This window comes from Oncorhynchus clarkii, chromosome 3 (assembly GCF_045791955.1).
Source record: "Oncorhynchus clarkii lewisi isolate Uvic-CL-2024 chromosome 3, UVic_Ocla_1.0, whole genome shotgun sequence".
Classification (NCBI taxonomy): Eukaryota; Metazoa; Chordata; class Actinopteri; order Salmoniformes; family Salmonidae; genus Oncorhynchus; species Oncorhynchus clarkii.
In genome coordinates, this window is record NC_092149.1 from 20,509,578 (window position 1) to 20,530,453 (window position 20,876).

Genomic DNA, 20,876 nt, shown 5'->3' on the forward strand with positions numbered 1-20,876 from the left:
TGACCATCCTTCATACAGTATAACCATCCTTCATGTACAGCTAACCCCACTGACCATCCTTCATGTACAGCTAACCTCACTGACCATTCTTCATACAGTATAACCCATCCTTCATGTACAGCTAACCCCACTGACCATCCTTCAAACAGTATAACCCATCCTTCATGTACAGCTAACCTCACTAACCATCCTTCATGTACAGCTAACCCCACTGACCATCCTTCATGTACAGCTAACCTCACTGACCATCCTTCATACAGTATAACCCATCCTTCATGTACAGCTAACCTCACTGACCATCCTTCATGTACAGCTAACCCCACTGACCATCCTTCAAACAGTATAACCCATCCTTCATGTACAGCTAACCCCACTGACCATCCTTCATACAGTATAACCCATCGTTCCCGTACAGCTAACCCCACTGACCATCCTTCATACAGTATAACCCATCCTTCATGTACAGCTAACCCCACTGACCATCCTTCATGTACAGCTAACCCCACTGACCATCCTTCACACAGTATAACCCATCCTTCATGTACAGGTAACCTCACTGATCATCCTTCATGTACAGCTAACCCCACTGACCATCCTTCATACAGTATAACCCATCCTTCATGTACAGCTAACCTCACTGACCATCCTTCATGTACAGTTAACCCCACTGATCATCCTTCATGTACAGCTAACCCCACTGACCATCCTTCATACAGTATAACCCATCCTTCAGGTACAGGTAACCTCACTGATCATCCTTCATAGAGTTTAACCCATCGTTCCTGTACAGCGAACCTCACTGACCATCCTTCATGTATAGCTAACCCCACTGACCATCCTTCATACAGTATAACCATCCTTCATGTATAGCTAACCCCACTGACCATCCTTCATACAGTATAACCCTTCCTTCATGTATAGCTAACCCCACTGACCATCCTTCATAGAGTTTAACCCATCGTTCCTGTACAGCGAACCTCACTGACCATCCTTCATGTATAGCTAACCCCACTGACCATCCTTCATACAGTATAACCATCCTTCATGTTTAGCTAACCCCACTGATCATCCTTCATACAGTATAACCCTTCCTGTACAGCTAACCCCACTGACCATCCTTCATGCAGTATAACCCTTCCTGTACAGCTAACCTCACTGATCATCCTTCATACAGTATAACCCTTCCTGTACAGCTAACCCCACTGACCATCCTTCATACAGTATAACCCATCCTTCATGTACAGCTAACCCCACTGACCATCCTTCATACAGTATAACCCATCGTTCCTGTACAGCTAACCCCACTGACCATCCTTCATACAGTATAACCCATCCTTCATGTACAGCTAACCTCACTGACAATCCTTCATACAGTATAACCCATCCTTCATGTACAGCTAACCTCACTGACCATCCTTCATACAGTATAACCCATCCTTCATGTATAGCTAACCCCACTGACCATCCTTCATACAGTATAACCCATCGTTCCTGTACAGCTAACCCCACTGACCATCCTTCATACAGTATAACCCATCCTTCATGTATAGCTAACCCCACTGACCATCCTTCTTACAGTATAACCCATCCTTCATGTACAGCTAACCCCACTGACCATCCTTCATGTACAGCTAACCCCACTGACCATCCTTCATACAGTTTAACCCATCCTTCATGTACAGGTAACCTCACTGATCATCCTTCATGTACAGCTAACCCCACTGACCATCCTTCATACAGTATAACCCATCATTCATGTACAGCTAACCTCACTGACCATCCTTCATGTACAGCTAACCCCACTAACCATCCTTAATACAGTATAACCCATCCTTCATGTACAGGTAACCTCACTGATCATCCTTCATGTAAAGCTAACCCCACTGACCATCCTTCATACAGTTTAACCCATCCTTCATGTACAGCTAACCTCACTGACCATCCTTCATGTACAGCTAACCCCACTGACCATCCTTCATACAGTATAACCCATCCTTCATGTACAGGTAACCTCACTGATCATCCTTCATGTACAGCTAACCCCACTGACCATCCTTCATACAGTATAACCCATCGTTCCTGTAGGGCTAACCTCACTGACCATCCTTCATGTACAGCTAACCCCACTAACCATCCTTCATACAGGTTAACCATCCTTCATGTTTAGCTAACCCCACTGATCATCCTTCATACAGTGTAACCCATCGTTCCTGTACAGCTAACCCCACTGACCACCCTTCATATAGTAGAACCCATCCTTCATGTACAGCTAACCCCACTGACCATCCTTCATACAGTATAACCCATCGTTCCTGTAGGGCTAACCTCACTGACCATCCTTCATATAGTATAACCCATCCTTCATACAGGTTAACCATCCTTCATGTACAGCTAACCCCACTGTCCACCCTTCATATAGTAGAACCCATCCTTCATGTACAGCTAACCCCACTTACCATCCTTCATACAGTATAACCCATCCTTCATGTACAGCTAACCTCACTGACCATCCTTCATACAGTATAACCCATCCTTCATGTACAGCTAACCTCACTGACAATCCTTCATACAGTTTAACTTATCCTTCATGTACAGCTAACCTCACTGACCATCCTTCATACAGTATAACCCATCCTTCATGTACAGCTAACCCCACTGACCATCCTTCATACAGTATAACCCATCGTTCCTGTCCAGCTAACCCCACTGACCATCCTTCATACAGTATAACCCATCGTTCCTGTACAGCTAACCCCACTGACCATCCTTCATACAATATAACCTGTCCTGTACAGCTAACCCCACTGACCATCCTTCACACAGTATAGCCTGTCCTGTATATCTAACCCCATTGATCATCCTTCATACAGTATAACCCATCCTTCATGTACAGCTAACCCCACTGACCATCCTTCATACAGTATAACCCATACTTCATGTATAGCTAACCCCACTGACCATCCTTCATACAGTATAACCATCCTTCATGTACAGCTAACCCCACTGACCATCCTTCATGTACAGCTAACCCCACTGACCATCCTTCATGTACAGCTAACCTCACTGACCATCCTTCATACAGTATAACAATCCTTCATGTACAGCTAACCTCACTGACCATCCTTCATACAGTATAACCCATCCTTCATGTACAGGTAACCTCACTGATCATCCTTCATGTAATGCTAACCCCACTGACCATCCTTCATACAGTATAACCCATCCTTCATGTACAGCTAACCTCACTGACCATCCTTCATGTACAGCTAACCCCACTGACCATCCTTCTTACAGTATAACCCATCCTTCATGTACAGCTAACCCCACTGACCATCCTTCATGTACAGCTAACCCCACTGACCATCCTTCATACAGTATAACCCATCCTTCATGTACAGCTAACCTCACTGACCATCCTTCATGTACAGCTAACCCCACTAACCATCCTTCATACAGTATAACCCATCCTTCATGTACAGGTAACCTCACTGATCATCCTTCATGTAAAGCTAACCCCACTGACCATCCTTCATACAGTATAACCCATCCTTCATGTACAGCTAACCTCACTGACCATCCTTCATGTACAGCTAACCCCACTGACCATCCTTCATACAGTATAACCCATCCTTCATGTACAGGTAACCTCACTGATCATCCTTCATGTACAGCTAACCCCACTGACCATCCTTCATACAGTATAACCCATCGTTCCTGTAGGGCTAACCTCACTGACCATCCTTCATGTACAGCTAACCCCACTAACCATCCTTCATACAGGTTAACCATCCTTCATGTTTAGCTAACCCCACTGATCATCCTTCATACAGTGTAACCCTTCCTGTACAGCTAACCCCACTGACCACCCTTCATATAGTAGAACCCATCCTTCATGTACAGCTAACCCCACTGACCATCCTTCATACAGTATGACCCATCGTTCCTGTAGGGCTAACCTCACTGACCATCCTTCATATAGTATAACCCATCCTTCATACAGGTTAACCATCCTTCATGTACAGCTAACCCCACTGTCCACCCTTCATATAGTAGAACCCATCCTTCATGTACAGCTAACCCCACTGACCATCCTTCATACAGTATAACCCATCCTTCATGTACAGCTAACCTCACTGACCATCCTTCATACAGTATAACCCATCCTTCATGTACAGCTAACCTCACTGACAATCCTTCATACAGTATAACCCATCCTTCATGTACAGCTAACCTCACTGACCATCCTTCATACAGTATAACCCATCCTTCATGTACAGCTAACCCCACTGACCATCCTTCATACAGTATAACCCATCGTTCCTGTCCAGCTAACCCCACTGACCATCCTTCATACAGTATAACCCATCGTTCCTGTACAGCTAACCCCACTGACCATCCTTCAAACAGTATAACCTGTCCTGTACAGCTAACCCCACTGACCATCCTTCACACAGTATAGCCTGTCCTGTATATCTAACCCCATTGATCATTCTTCATACAGTATAACCCATCCTTCATGTACAGCTAACCCCACTGACCATCCTTCATACAGTATAACCCATACTTCATGTATAGCTAACCCCACTGACCATCCTTCATACAGTATAACCAACCTTCATGTACAGCTAACCCCACTGACCATCCTTCATGTACAGCTAACCTCACTGACCATCCTTCATACAGTATAACCCATCCTTCATGTACAGCTAACCCCACTGACCGTCCTTCATGTACAGCTAACCCCACTGACCATCCTTCATGTACAGCTAACCTCACTGACCATCCTTCATACAGTATAACAATCCTTCATGTACAGCTAACCTCACTGACCATCCTTCATACAGTATAACCCATCCTTCATGTACAGCTAACCTCACTGACCATCCTTCATGTACAGCTAACCTCACTGACCATCCTTCATACAGTATAACCCATCCTTCATGTACAGCTAACCCCACTGACCATCCTTCATGTACAGCTAACCCCACTGATCATCCTTCATGTACAGCTAACCTCACTGACCCATCCTTCATACAGTATAACCCATCCTTCATGTATAGCTAACCTCACTGACCATCCTTCATACAGTATAACCCATCCTTCATGTACAGCTAACCCCATTGACCATCCTTCATACAGTATAACCTGTCCTGTACAGCTAACCCCACTGATCATCCTTCATACAGCATAACCCATCGTTCCTGTACAGCTAACCCCACTGACCATCCTTCATACAGTATAACCCATCCTTCATGTATAGCTAACCCCACTGACCATCCTTCATACAGTATAACCTGTCCTGTACAGCTAACCCCCCTAACCATCCTTCATGTACAGCTAACCTCTCTGACCATCCTTCATACAGTATAACCCATCCTTCATGTACAGCTAACCCCACTGACCATCCTTCATGTACAGCTAACCCCACTGACCATCCTTCATGTACAGCTAACCTCACTGACCATCCTTCATACAGTATAACCATCCTTCATGTACAGCTAACCTCCCTGACCATCCTTCATGCAGTATAGCCCATCCTTCATGTACAGCTAACCTCACTTACCATCCTTCATACAGTATAACCCATCCTTCATGTACAGCTAACCTCACTGACCATCCTTCATGTACAGCTAACCTCACTGACCATCCTTCATACAGTATAAGCCATCCTTCATGTACAGCAAACCTCACTGACCATCCTTCATACAGTATAACCCATCCTTCATGTACAGCTAACCCCACTGACCATCCTTCATGTACAGCTAACCCCACTGACAATCCTTCATGTACAGCTAACCTCACTGACCGTCCTTCATACAGTATAACCCATCCTTCATGTACAGCTAACCCCACTGACCATCCTTCATGTATAGCTAACCTCACTGACCATCCTTCATACAGTATAACCCATCCTTCATGTATAGCTAACCTCACTGACCATCCTTCATACAGTATAACCCATCCTTCACGTACTGCTAACCCCCCTGACCATCCTTCATACAGTATAACCCATCCTTCATGTATAGCTAACCCCACTGACCATCCTTCATACAGTATAACCTATCCTTCATGTATAGCTAACCCCACTGACCATCCTTCATGTATAGCTAACCTCACTGACCATCCTTCATACAGTATAACCCTTCCTGTACAGTTAACCTCACTGACCATCCTTCATACAGCATAACCCATCCTTAATGTACAGCTAACCCCACTGACCATCCTTCATACAGTATAACCCATCCTTCCTGTACAGCTAACCCCACTGACCATCCTTCATACAGTATAACCCATCCTTCATGTACAGCTAACCCCACTGACCATCCTTCATACAGTATAACCCATCCTTCCTGTACAGCTAACCCCACTGACCATCCTTCATACAGTATAACCCATCCTTCATGTACAGCTAACCCCACTGACCATCCTTCATGTACAGCTAACCCCACTGACCATCCTTCATACAGTATAACCCATCCTTCATGTATAGCTAAACCCTCTGACCATCCTTCATCTGCAGCTAACCTCACTGATTATCTTTCATATAGTATAACCCTTCCTGTACATCTAACCCCACTGACCATCCTTCATCCCCAAATGTCTTACACTCCACCCAGTAATGTGTTAGTGTGTCTCTCTTTCTCAATATGTTTCTTTCTCTTTTCTGTCAGAGTCCATATTTAGCAGTAGCTGTGCGATGGTCTCCAAATCGACCAATGAAAAGCTCAAACAGGGCATCGCCGTACGATTCCATGGAGAGGAAGGAATGGTGGGTATTATCAGTGTCTATCTGACCTAGGTTCAAATAGTATTTATTTTCATTTAAAATACTTTAGTTTAGGAACTCTTGATTGAACTTGCCTAGCGCAATGGAAACAATGGAATAGTTCCCAAAATGCAAAGGGAATAGGTCACAATCTCAAATGGACCCACACTTAGTCCTAGCAACACTTTATTAGTGTACTATACAGGAAATAGGGTCCCATTTTAGTACATGTTCATTTAGCAGTGGACTTTTAGTTGACCTTTGATTGACCTTTGTGTTCCAGGGCCAGGGCGTGGTGAGGGAGTGGTTTGACGTCCTGTCCAATGAGATCATCAATGCAGACTACGGCCTCTTCACCCAGTCAGCGGACGGTGAGACACCTTTCGATTGGCTGATTAGATGTTGTTTGTGTAAAATGTGTTTTTTTTTTACTGTAATTGAGGGTGTATTTTCTTCCCTCACTGTTTAAAAAAAATGTTGTTACCTTGCATCATGATCCAAATACTTTGTTGGTGAATTATACGTCTGTATGCCGAGCCTAGCTGTGTATTGCGACTGTGAAATGTTTTCCTTTCTCGCATCAGAATACAAGTACTTATTCAAGATGGGTAGGTAAGAAGATCAAAGCTTGACTGGTATTTATTTGTGTGTGCGTGTGTGTGTGTGTGTGTGTGTGCGTGTGTGTGTGTGTGTGTGTGTGTGTGTGTGCGTGTGCGTGTGTGTGTGTGTCTCTCTCACAGGCACCACATTCCAGCCCAACAGTAACTCGTCAGTGAACCCTGATCATCTGAACTACTTCCGGTTTGCGGGTCAGATCCTGGGGTTGGCTCTTTACCACCGTCAGCTGGTCAACATCTACTTCACCCGCTCCTTCTACAAACACATACTGGGTAACACACACACACCTCACACCCACGTTCTACAGTGGGTTGTTAACATGATGTAATGTGCGTTCAGGAATCCCAGTGAACTACCAGGGTGTATCCTCTGCTTGAGCAGGTTGTTACATTTGTAGCTGGGTTATAATAGAGTTGTTAGTGTTTTTACGGGGATATTACAGTGACGCTACAGGGTTGTAACGGTATGGGTGCTGTCTGTGTGTCCAGGCATCCCAGTGAACTACCAGGATGTGTCGTCCATCGATCCAGAGTATGCCAAGAATCTGCAGTGGATCCTGGACAACGACATCAGCGACCTGGGACTGGAGCTCACCTTCTCTGTGGAAACAGACGTGTTCGGCGCCATGGAGGAGGTGCCACTCAAACCTGGTGGGACTAGCATCATTGTCACCCAGGACAACAAGGTGAGCCAGCCTATCACAGAAGGAGGATCTGAAACTCCTAACCCCTAGCATTTTGTTGTTGGTCTCAACATCAACTAGGTGAGAATAGCAGATGATTGACAGGTCAAGCAGAAGGAAGTTGTGATGTAGACTGCGCCCCCTGTATTCTCTAACACTTATGATCTTATATGATTACTATGTCATGTGTATATGATGTGTGTACAGCTGGCTTGCAGGTGGTAATGTTCTGTAAGGAAGAAGCCAGTGAAACGAGACGGCGTTAGAGGGCTGCCCAAAGATCAACCAGACTCTACGTAGTGAATGTTCCCTATATATAAACCTCTCTCTTTTCTCTCTCTCTCTCTCTCTCTCTCTCTCTCTCTCTCACTCAGGCAGAGTATGTCCAGTTGGTAACAGAGTTGAGGATGACTCGAGCCATCCAACCCCAGATAAATGCTTTCCTGCACGGGTTCCACACCTTCATTCCCCCCTCCCTCATCCAGCTCTTTGATGAATATGAATTGGTTAGTGTCCTTGCTTTTCCTCCCTTCTACTTTACCTCTCCTCTCTTTCTTTTTCTCTCTATTCCTCTCTTCTCTCCTCTCTACTGTCATCAACTCCCTTCTCCTTCACCTCTCTCTCTTTTCCTCTACTGTCCTCAACTCCCTTCTCCTTCACCTCTCCTCTCTCTCTTTTCCTCTCTTTTCCTCTCTACTGTCATCAACTCCCTTCTCCTTCACCTGTCCTCTCTCTCCTCTCTCTTTTCCTCTCTTTTCCTCTCTACTGTCATCAACTCCCTTCTCCTTCACCTGTCCTCTTTCTCCTCTCTCTTTTCCTCTCTACTGTCCTCAACTCCCTTCTCCTTCACCTCTCCTCTCTCTTTTCCTCTCTTTTCCTCTCTACTGTCATCAACTCCCTTCTCCTTCACCTGTCCTCTCTCTCCTCTCTCTCTTTTCCTCTCTACTGTCATCAACTCCCTTCACCTCTCCTCTCTCTCGCTTCCTCTTTTCCTCTCTTTTCCTCTCTACTGTCCTCAACTCCCTTCTCCTCACCTCTCTTTCTCTGTTCTCAACCCCTCTTGCCCATTATATTTTATTCTCCTCCTCTGCTCTCGCCTGCTCGCCTAGCGGGATCTGATGTCTGATGCAGGGATTGATTGACCTTGTCTGGCTCAGTGTGTGTCAATGGGATGTTGGGGTCACCTTGAGGCCTCTCGCCATCGCCCGGCTCAGATCAGATTTGTTTCTGTGTGTGTCAGCAAAATCCATGTCCTCACTAGTCCCTGGATCGATAGGGTACCATGGCGATTATCTGGCCCGCCGTGTGTTATTGGACATGTGCGTGCAGGTACAAGCCTCGGTCACGCAGTCACAGCACGCCTGCTGACAACACTCAGACTCAGTGGGGAGGAGAGTTTAGCTCTGCTCTGTTTACCACTGGACCACCCGTGTTCAGAAAAACACCCTTGTGTCTTTGACAACATGATTTTGAACAGAAGAAGCATTAAGTTATGTTTTATAAGTCTGTTGTGTATGATCCATGTGTCCTGACTACTACTCCATTTAACCTCTCTGTGTGTGCGTGTGTCTGTCTGTGTGCGTGTCTGTCTCTGTGTGGGTGTCTGTCTGTGTGGGTGTGTGTGTAGGAGCTGTTGCTGTCTGGGATGCCAGAGATCGATGTGCAGGACTGGCACAGGAACACAGAATACACCAGTGGCTATGACCTGGAGGAACCTGTCATCCAGGTGAGTTAGCTCTCACCAGGCAGGACTCTTTTTAATGTAACACCACCTCATCAGAGAGGAGGACCCTTTTTACTGGAACACCTCCAAATCAGAGAGATGTAACACAGGCTTGGCTGATCCTACAGAGATCTTAACACCTCCTCCCAGGCTGGCTTAGTGGTTTAAAGCTGATTCTCTTGTCAGATTCTCTTATCTCACAGTGGTTTTCATTTGGTGTAATGTGGATTCTCTTGTCTTGTAGTGGTTCTGGAAGGTGGTAGAAAGCCTTACCCAAGAGGAGAGGGTCCTACTGTTGCAGTTTGTCACTGGCAGGTGAATTTCTAATAGTGTATGTGTGTGTGGCAGGTGAGTTTCTCACAGTAATTCCCTCATAAGAACTGTCCTGTCTAATTCCTCTCTCATGTCCCTGTCAGTTCCAGGGTACCTCATGGTGGCTTTGCCTTTCTGATGGGAGGTAGTGGCTTACAGAAGTTCACTATTGCCTCTGTACCATACACATCAAACCTACTGCCTACCTCCAGCACCTGGTAAGGACCACACATACACACATGTCACTCACACATGAGAGAGAGCAGCATGCTGACAGAAAAAGCACTAGAGGGCAGTATGGTTCCTCTGACTCCTTTGCCTCTGGAGTCGTGTGTGTGTGTGTGTGTGTGTGTGTGTGTGTGTGTGTGTGTGTGTGTGTGTGTGTGTGTGTGTGTGTGTGTGTGTGTGTGCTTTAGTGCACTGGTATAGAAGAGGGGGAGAGGGAAAAACAGGGAGGGGTTTCTGCATGTTGGATAGAAAGGACAGGTACTGTAGTTCTCATCACTGTAGGTCTATACTTTGGCAGGTAGAAATCACCATTGTACTGTATACTACAGCAGCTGGATATGATATGAGACATAATGACATGCCATCAATCTGCAGTGAACCACAAGATACTACATTGACCATGATGTTCCTCCCACAGCATCAACATGATGAAACTCCCAGAATACCCCAGCCAGGAGGTCCTGCGGGACAGGCTGCTGGTCGCACTGCATTGTGGGAGTTACGGGTACACCATGGCGTGACGCTGGCTGCAGCTGCGTCTCAGCGGGACTCCTTGGGTCCATGCACACGAGAGTGTGCGTGTGTGTGTGTGCGCGCATTGGCATGGACACATCAGTGCAAGGAATCCATCCAACACTTCCTAATGCAAACATATTTCACCTATCTATGTGGCATATTTCACCTATCTATGTGGCATATTTCACCTATCTATGTGGCATATTTCACCTATCTATGTGGCAGTTTGTTTTAGCTGGGTAGATTATTTTCTACAGCCAGAGCTAGCTATGATTTGTATAAGATAAACAAGCTCCCTGTCATTTCAACCCAATTGAAGGCAAAGGAAATATGATACCCCTGATTTCACTCTGAACTGCCAAAAACATGTTACCATGGTCACAACAACAACTTATCCACTAGACTGGCTGCACAGCATCCCTCCCACGGCGTGAAGCCAGTCAGCTGCCTTCCTTTTAGTCTCTCTCCTTTGGCATTCTTCTCCTGTAACATGGTAATATGGAATGATCTGGTTGGTGTGTATTTCAAATTGAAGGGGGAGTCTATAATGATATTACTGTAAGAGGCTGTGGCCAGGTGGTTTTACATGTGTTTACCAGGGAGGTAGTCGTAAAAAGGTGGCAAAGATTCTAGCCTGCAAGTAACATAAACACTAATGCAAAAATGGCTAATTTGTCCTGGGAATAGGTACATAAATGATTCCCAAAATGAATAGAAGCGTTACCGGTGCTTACAGGCGTTTACCCCCCACTACAGTACATCCCTGATCTTCACAGCTGCCTAACCACAACTCCCTCACCCTATAAGGTGCATGTCTCATGGCTCTACTTTGTGAGGTTCTTCAGTTTAGTGTCATTCTGTTGTGTTAGTCTGTCATCTGCAGCTGTATCTCTGTGTCCTTGTAGTGATCATCAGGACCCAGTTTTTCAGAAGTTATCTATCCGGATTTCGCCTATTGGACAGGATTAAATGCATAGAAATAGAACGAATAGAACAGACGAATCATTGACTTCTAGTCATTCTATTTCTATCAGGTTAGAACACTTTTGGAAAACTGGGCCCAGTAGTCAGTCATCCCTTTCTATTGTATCTGACTGGCAGGACTCTCTGGGTGCATCCCAAATGGATCCGTAGTTCCTATATAGTGCACTACTTTTGACCAGAGCCCTATGGGCCCTGATCAAAAGTAGTGCAGTATGAAGGGAATATGGTACCATTTGGGATGCAGCCTCTGCTTACCATGTTGTATTTCTCTCAGCTCAGTCGACTTGAAGGTTAGAGGAGCACTACAGTATATAGAGCTAAGTGAAAGGTTTGGTCAGCAGTGCCAAAAAGGAGAGCCAGTTTGATTTTGATTGCTTTTTTGTTTTTATCCTACCTGAACATTATGGTGGAACATGTTCTAAAAAGGGACAGAATCATATCATGACTTGACATATCATGACTTGACATATCATGACTTGACCTATCATGAATGTAGCTAAGAAATGTTTTATTCTTGATCCTTGATTTAAATGACTCTACTTCTTTACAATGATGTGGGAATGTAAATACTTATATTTCATATTATTTATCACTATTGTTTTAAATGTATGACTTGTTTTGCAATTGTAATCAGATGTTGTATTGTATACAGAGCCTTTATAGATATTTCTGCAAATTACTCAAAAACAAAGTATGTATTTTACCATAAACATAATACATTGTTTAAACTTTGAGATTGTATCCCCCCCTACACAAACTATTAGTGAGTGATTGTGGGAGAGCATTGAGCAATTCCCAAGCTTGTGTGAGTGAGGGCATGCTGGTAAAGTGCATAGTGGGTGGATTTGTGTGTGTGTGTGTCTGGACGTATGTTCCCTCAGCATGTGCTGTGTTTGGTCACAGGCTGAGATCAGCAGGGCTACCTGTGCTAAACGGTTTCCTCAGCACTCTCCCTCAAACACAACCTCTGTTCCATCTCTCTCAGACAGACACACTGTGACCAAAGCCACATTCTAAACACACATCTTATGTTCTCCATAGCAACGCAGCATCCTCCATACAATCTGCCCTTCCAAGCTCTACCTTAAACACAGCCTGGCTGGTTCACCATGGCAACGCCAACGTCTGGTTGAGTACACACACACGGGCAGCGCAGCATGGACAGGCCCAGGGCTGGCTGAGATGTGGACCCGGCATATGTCCCCTTGACAACCCAGAGAGAGAGTGAGCAGGCAGAATGTAAAAGTGGTTGAATATGTGGGTAGAGAAAGAGTGTCCATCACATTATTCGCCACACTAACATGCACTCTCATTCATTTAATTGAATTAGCTAACTATTCATCCTCACCCTCCAGTCTCTCCTCCCTGGACATGTGTGACACATTCAGGCGATAACACAGTACACACACACACACACACTGCTTTAGACACTGTCAGGCGATACCACTGCACTATAGAGTAGATTCTGACCTTTGACCTCCAGAGTTCTTCATCTGGCTGGTTGAGGTTTTTCTGATTGCTCTGTGTCCTCAGAAAGAGATAAATGCACTCTTCTGGCTGGCCTCTGGAGTTATTACCTCTGCATCCTCACATACTGATTACATCTGCTGTGTTCACCCTTTCTCTGTTTCTTATACACACACAACCACTGACTGCGTACATGTCCTCTACTACAGAACAAACTGCACAAAGCAATGAGGCTGAAAATATGGTCGTGTAGATTGTCACTCCCCTTCGGCTTGTTCTAGTGCAGACACGGGCATATTTCACCCAGGCAATGACCTGCAGGCAGAGCGCTACAGGGAACTATCTTCACGTGGACAGATTTTGGGGTGGAATCAGCCCTCTCGCTTCGCCTGTTCCTCTGCTATAGTGTACAGTGCCTTCAGAAATTTTAAATGGATTCAATTGAGATTTGTCATTGGCCTACACCCAGTACTCCATAATGTCAAAGTTGGAAGATGTTTTTAGAATTTTCTTCACATAATAAGTTGCATGGACTCACACTGTGTGCAATAATAGTGTTTAACATTTTTCAATGACTACCTCATCTCTGTACCCCACACATACAATTATCTGTAAGGATCCTAAGTTGAGCAGTGCATTTCAAACACAGATTCAACCACAAAGACCAGGGGGGGTTTCCAAATACTCGCAAAGGACACCTACTGTATTGGTAGATGGGTGAAAAGAAAAGCAGACATTTACTATCCCTTGGAGCAAGGTGAAGTTATTAATTACACTTTGGATGGTGTATCAATACACCCAGTCACAAAAATACAGGCATCCTTCCTAACTCAGTTGCCAGAGAGGAAGGGAACTGCTCAGGGATTTCATTGTGAGGCCAATGGTGACTTTAAAACAGTTACAGAGTTTAATAGCTGTGATAGGAGAAAACTGAGGATGGATCAACAACATTTTAGTTAGTCCATAATACTAACCTAATTGACAGTGAAAAGAAGGAAGCTTAAAGAATAAAAATATTCCAAAACATGCATCCTGTTTGCAACAAGGCAACTAAAGTAATACTGCAAAGAAATGTGGCAAAGCAATTCACTTTTTGTCCTGAATATAAAATGTTATGTTTGGGGCAAATCCAATACAACACATTACTGAATACCTCTCCACATTTTCAAGCATAGTGGTGGCTGCATCATGTTATGGGTATGCTTGTAATCGTTAAGGACTGGGGAGTTTTTCAGGATAAAAAGAAAAAGAATGGAGCTAAGCACAGACAAAACCCTAGTGGAAAACTTGGTTCAGTCTGCTTTCCACCAGACACTGAGATTAATTCACCTTTCAACAGGACAATAACCAAAAACAATGCCTAATCTACACTGGAGTTGCTTACCAAGAAGACAGTGAATGTTCCTGAGTGGCCGAGTTACAGTTTTGACTAAAATCTACTTGAAAATCTATGGCAAGACCTGAAAATGTTTGTCTAGCAATGGTCAACAACCAATTTGACAGAACTTGAAGAATTTTGAAAAGGATTATGGCAACATTTTGCACAATCTAGGTGTGGAAAACTCTTAGAGACATAAAGACTCTAAGAGTCTTTAATCACTGCCAAAGGTGCTGATACAAAGTATTTGACTCGGGGGTGTGAATACTTTATGTAAATGAGATATTTCTGCATTACATTTTCAAAACATTTGCAAACATTTCTAAAGCATTATGGGGTATTGTGTGTATGAAGAAAATGCAGGCTGTAACACAACAAAATGTGGAATAAGTCAGAGTATGAATACTTTCTGAAGGCCCTGTTTGTTTTATCAGGAGCTAAAATGTCTGACATGTTGGTTAATGACATCACAAGCAGCTCTCACCATGCCACCCTAACTAACTGTCACTCTGATTGGTGCTGGAGAATATATTATTATTAAGCCTCAGCTTGTCCCTGCGGTCCCTCTTATTCAATTATAGGTGAAAGTCGAAAGGGGGTGTGTTGTCGGTATACTCGCCGGAGCTTAGTAAGCATTTAAAAGGCAAAGACGTAATGTACTGTACTTAGACAGTCAGCAGTATATCTCCAGCTGATTTATATCGACATGCATGGCTCACCTGGGCGATGTCATTTATCCTGGGTAGAGCATCTGGGCTACACATGTCTTTGTTACATTTGATGAACGGTGTGTTATGTGCTTACAATTAACAGCAATATGCAGTGACATTATTGATTCAGTTTCCTGATGTTTATATGCAGTACATGTTTGCCAACAGACAGCCTTTCTGTACAGTATGGCAACTCTGAATGAGATACAGTATGGCAACTTTGAATGAGATACAGTAGGGCAACTCTGAATGAGATACAGTAGGGCAACTCTGAATGAGATACAGTAGGGCAACTCTGAATGAGATACAGTAGGGCAACTCTGAATGAGATACAGTAGATTGCCTTTGAATGAAGGAGATGTGTATGCGGTGGCAGCAACTGTTACATCCCACTGGGCAAAAACTGGTTGAAATAACATTCTTTCCATGTCATTTCAAGCCAAAAAATGTTATGTGATGTGAAGCAACGTGGAAGACTAATTGGGTTTGCAAAAAGTCATCAACGTGAGGGCATTTCATCTTTTATTCACCAGACTTTTAACCTAAATCCAATGACTTGGTGAAATGTTTTGTTGATTTTACGTTGAATTCACGTTAGTTGATAGCTCAACCAAATGTAAATAAAAACTAGACGTTGAACTGATGTCTGTGCCCAGTGGGATAAGATTGAGGTACTATCTTCAGTGTCTTGACAAACAGACATGTTTTCCTTGACACATCGAAGACATTCATCCTCCTCCTCCAATTCTTTCCTCAGCTACTCTGAAGCATATTGAATAGGCAGTGTTGGCAAAGGAGGTACTGTATAGTATGTGGAGTAAGGCTATCTGTGCCTCCGCACCCTTCTCTCCCTCCTCTTCCTCCCTCCCCATTCTTCCTCCCCGGACCCCAGTCCCCTGCCGTGTGCCTCATTGAAGCAGACTGCAGCTCTCACGGCCGTTTACTGAGATTGTGCGGCAGCCCTAACGTGCTCTGGCACCCTCGTTACAGGAGCTGCTTTCACTCGTTAATTCACTCAGTGCTACGCCAACAAGCCAACGGAGAGGCGGGGGTAGGAGTGTGTGTGTAAGAAAGAGAGTGTTGTGAGAGAAAGTGTGTGTGTGTAAGAAAGAGAGTATTGTGAGAGAAAGTGTGTGTGTGTGTGTGTGTGTGTGTGTGGGGGGGGGGGGGGGGGGGGGGGGGGGCAGGCAGAGTTCTACCAGGGAGGATAGGGGGTAGGATGCTTGCCAGATTGTAGCGTTTTCAATGCCATTGAATATTTAGAGTGTGTCAGCTTGTGTGAATAGAGCTTGTCATTCTGCATGCTGTGTGGAGTGCATGTTTACCCAGAGTGTCTCCTGTTGGCCAGGAGCTCACATTATCTCACTGATGTTTTAACTTATACACAATGAGGAGCAGACCTATAATATTCTGGTGTCTATGAATGGAATTAGTCCACTGCTCCACCAGGAGCTAGCATGCCATGTTTTTTTACACATTCAAAGCTGTTCATTTTAGTCTATTCAAACAGACTGCCTTTCAAAGGAAACAAGCACTCTTCAAGATCAGGTGTGGCCAATTCGTGGGTGCGGAACACTCACCTGAACACACTTAATAAGATAGAGGATGGAGAGTGTTTTGTTCTGTTGATGCTGAGAACATAATGTTTATGTTTTTAAATAACATTCTTAGAATGTTCTCTGAACGTTACTGAAGTGTTCTTGTGGGACGGTTGTACGCAAAATAACCATAGGACCGCCATGCTCTCACCAATGTTTACAGGCAGATTATTTCACTTATAATTCACTGTATCACATTTCCAGTGGGTCAGAAGTTTACATACACTAAGATGACTGTGCCTTTAAACAGCTTGGAAAATTCCAGAAAATGATGTCATGGCTTTAGAAGCTTCTGATAGGCTAATTGATATCATTTGAGTCAATTGGAGGTGTACCTGTGGATGTATTTCAAGGCCTACCTTCAAACTCAGTGCCTATTTGCTTGACATCATAGGAACATCAAAAGAAATCAGCCAAGACCTCAGAAAACAATTTGTAGACCTCCACAAGTCTAGTTCATCCTTGGGAGCAATTTCCAAATGCCTGAAGGTACCACGTTTATCTGTACAAACAATAGTACAAAAGTATAAACACCATGGGACCACGCAGACATCATACCGCTCAGGAAGGAGACGTGTTCTGTCTCCTAGAGATGAACGTACTTTGGTGCGAAAAGTGCAAATCAATCCCAGAACAACAGCAAAGGACCTTGTGAGGATGCTAGAGGAAACGGGTACAAAAGTATCTATATCCACAGTAAAATGAGTCCTATATTGACATAACCTGAAAGGCCGCTCAGCAAGGAAGAAGCCACTGCTTCAAAACCGCCATAAAAAGCCAGACTACGGTTTGCAGCTTGTGTGAATAGAGCTTGTCATTCTGCATGCTGTGTGGAGTGCATGTTTACCCAGAGTGTCTCCTGTTGGCCAGGAGCTCACATTATCTCACTGATGTTTTAACTTATACACAATGAGGAGCAGACCTATAATATTATGGTGTCTATGAATGGAATTAGTCCACTGCTCCACCAGGAGCTAGCATGCCATGTTTTTTTACACATTCAAAGCTGTTCATTTTAGTCCATTCAAACAGACTGCCTTTCAAAGGAAACAAGCACTCTTTAAGATCAGGTGTGGCCAATTCGTGGGTGCGGAACACTCACCTGAACACACTTAATAAGATAGAGGATGGAGAGTGTTTTGTTCTGTTGATGCTGAGAACGTAATGTTTATGTTTTTAAATAACATTCTTAGAATGTTCTCTGAACGTTACTGAAGTGTTCTTGTGGGACGGTTGTATGCAAAATAACCATAGGACCGCCATGCTCTCACCAAGCTCTAAGAAACATATGCTTCTCAGAAAGTTATGTGCTAGCTGGGGTGTAACTAAGAAGATTTTTGAAAGGTGATATAAACTGATATGTGTCAGTCATTCACAAAGCAGCAGATTTCTGTCTAACCAAAAGTGAGTGGCCACGTCTGTGGCCAGAGAATAGTTATGCAATACTGAAGCAGGTAGGTAGTGACCTCAAGGTTGGGGGGATTATGGGAACACCGGAGGGCAGAGAGAGGCAGGGGAGGTGACGCCGGGGGCTGTTTTTCTATTCATTTCTCTCTCCATCTCTCTTCCTCCCTTCCTCATGACTGTGGCCTCAAAAGAGAGGTCAGGGATATGGTCAGGGTTGGAGTTGGTGATTTTTCTGCCTGAGAGCACCATGAATGGGGCACCCCATCAAACAGCAGATAAACTACTCCATAATATATTTGTGTGTGTGTGTGTGTGTGTGTGTGTGTGTGTGTGTGTGTGTGTGTGCGCGCACAAGCATTAATGCACACGTCTGTGTGTGTGTGTGTGTGTGTGTGTGTGTGTGTGTGTGTGTGTGTGTGTGTGTGTGTGTGTGTGTGTGTGTGTGTGTGTGCGTGTATTCTTGTGTAAGCGTGTGTGTGTATGTCTATGTGTGTTTGCTATTCACATTCTCCCACATTTTGGCCTACCTCTCCTTATTTACACATTCATGAAAACACATCAATGCCTGGGCTGAGTCGATGGGTCAAGAGGCCAAAACGCTAAACGTGTTTCTGCGTTTGAACTCCCTACACCTCTGTTTGACTTTGGCTCTGATGTTGGCAGTTGTGAGCGTGCTTAGTGTGTTTCACGCTCCAACGCACAACCTCCCCTTCATAGCGGCGGTGCTCTGGGCTCCTCTCAGAAGGGTTCTGGAACACTGACATACAATATTGATCTGGCCATCCCATCCTTCCAATTCCTTGTCAAACAATCACAGAGACCTCTGAGGTCCTCCATAATCTTTTCCAGAGTTCTGTTGGGTTTTTTCTTTGCTGTCTGTACTGTAATTGGCTTTAGTTCAGCTTGCTTTGTTGTTTGGTTCTTTTTATTTTTCTTTCAGTTGTGGGTCATACAGTTGAAGTTGGAAGTTTACATACACTTAGGTTGGAGTCATTAAAACTTGTTTTTCAACCATTCCACACATTTGTTGTGAACAAACTATAGTTTTGGCAAGTCGGTTAGGACATCTACTTTGTGCATGACACAAGTAATTTTTCCAACAATTGTTTACAGGCAGATTATTTCACATATAATTCACTGTATCACAATTCCAGTGGGTCAGAAGTTTACATACACCAAGTTGACTGTGCCTTTAAACAGCTTGGAAAATTCCAGAAAATTATGTCATGGCTTTAGAAGCTTCTGATAGGCTAATTGACATCATTTGAGTCAATTGGAGGTGTACCTGTGGATGTATTTCAAGGCCTACCTTCAAACTCAGTGCCTATTTGCTTGACAACATAGGAACATCAAAATAAATCAGCCAAGACCTCAGAAAACAATTTGTAGACCTCCACAAGTCTAGTTCATACTTGGGAGCAATTTCCAAATGCCTGAAGGTACCACGTTTATCTGTACAAACAATAGTACAAAAGTATAAACACCATGGGACCACGCAGACATCATACCGCTCAGGAAGGAGACGTGTTCTGTCTCCTAGAGATGAACGTACTTTGGTGCGAAAAGTGCAAATCAATCCCAGAACAACAGCAAAGGACCTTGTGAGTATGCTAGAGGAAACCGGTACAAAAGTATCTATATCCACAGTAAAAATGAGTCCTATATCGACATTACCTGAAAGGCCGCTCAACAAGGAAGAAGCCACTGCTTCAAAACCGCCATAAAAAGCCAGACTACGGTTTGCAACTGCACATGGGGACAAATATCGTATTTTTTGGAGAAATGTTCTCTGGTCTGATGAAACAAAAATAGAACTGTTTGGCCATAATGACCATCGTTATGTTTTGAGGAAAAAGAGGGATGCTTGCAAGCCAAAGAACACCATCCCAGCCGTGAAGCACAGGGTGGCAGCATCATGTTGTGGGGGTGCTTTGCTGCAGGAGGGTCTGGTGCTCTTCACAAAATAGATGGCATCATGAGAATGGAAATTACGTGGATATATTGAAGCAACATCTCAAGACATCAGTCAGGAGGTTAAAGCTTGGTTGCAAATGGGTCTTCCAAATGCTTGGAGTCATTATCCACAATTCCAAAGTTGTGGCAAAATGGCTTAAGGACAACAAAGTCAAGGTGTTGGAGTGGCCATCACAAAGCCCTGACCTAAATCCTATAGATCATTTGTGGGCAGAACTGAAAAAGCGTGTGCGAGCAAGAAGGCCTACAAACCTGACTCAGTTACACCAGCTCTGTCTGGGGGAATGTGCCAAAATTCAACCAACTTATTGTGGGAAGCTTGTGGAAGGCTACCAGAAACGTTTGACCCAAGTTAAACAATTTAAAGGCAATGTTACACTCGATTAGTATTTGGTATGTAAACTTCTGACCCACTGGGAATGTGATGAAAGAAATAAAAGCTGAAATGAATCATTCTCTCTACTATTATTCTGACATTTCACATTCTTAAAATAAAGTGTTGATCCTAACTGA

At 44.1% G+C, this 20,876-nt stretch overlaps 1 protein-coding gene across 3 annotated transcripts in view; it reads left to right on the forward strand.

The window, feature by feature from the left end:
* Positions 1 to 12,557, forward strand: part of LOC139390746 (E3 ubiquitin-protein ligase HACE1) — a 27,734-nt gene extending 15,177 nt beyond the window's left edge. For 2 of the 3 annotated variants that reach the window (XM_071138099.1, XM_071138090.1), the window contains exons 16-24: positions 6,672 to 6,769; positions 7,050 to 7,137; positions 7,507 to 7,656; positions 7,873 to 8,069; positions 8,441 to 8,572; positions 9,694 to 9,792; positions 10,034 to 10,104; positions 10,206 to 10,319; positions 10,748 to 12,557. In XM_071138099.1, the coding sequence (XP_070994200.1) occupies positions 6,672 to 6,769; positions 7,050 to 7,137; positions 7,507 to 7,656; positions 7,873 to 8,069; positions 8,441 to 8,572; positions 9,694 to 9,792; positions 10,034 to 10,104; positions 10,206 to 10,319; positions 10,748 to 10,850 (1,052 nt within the window). In that variant the 3' untranslated portion in view covers positions 10,851 to 12,557. The remainder of the gene's footprint in view (positions 1 to 6,671; positions 6,770 to 7,049; positions 7,138 to 7,506; positions 7,657 to 7,872; positions 8,070 to 8,440; positions 8,573 to 9,693; positions 9,793 to 10,033; positions 10,105 to 10,205; positions 10,320 to 10,747) is intronic. The other variant, XM_071138108.1, reaches the window with a different exon arrangement.
* Positions 12,558 to 20,876: the final 8,319 nt, after the last annotated feature.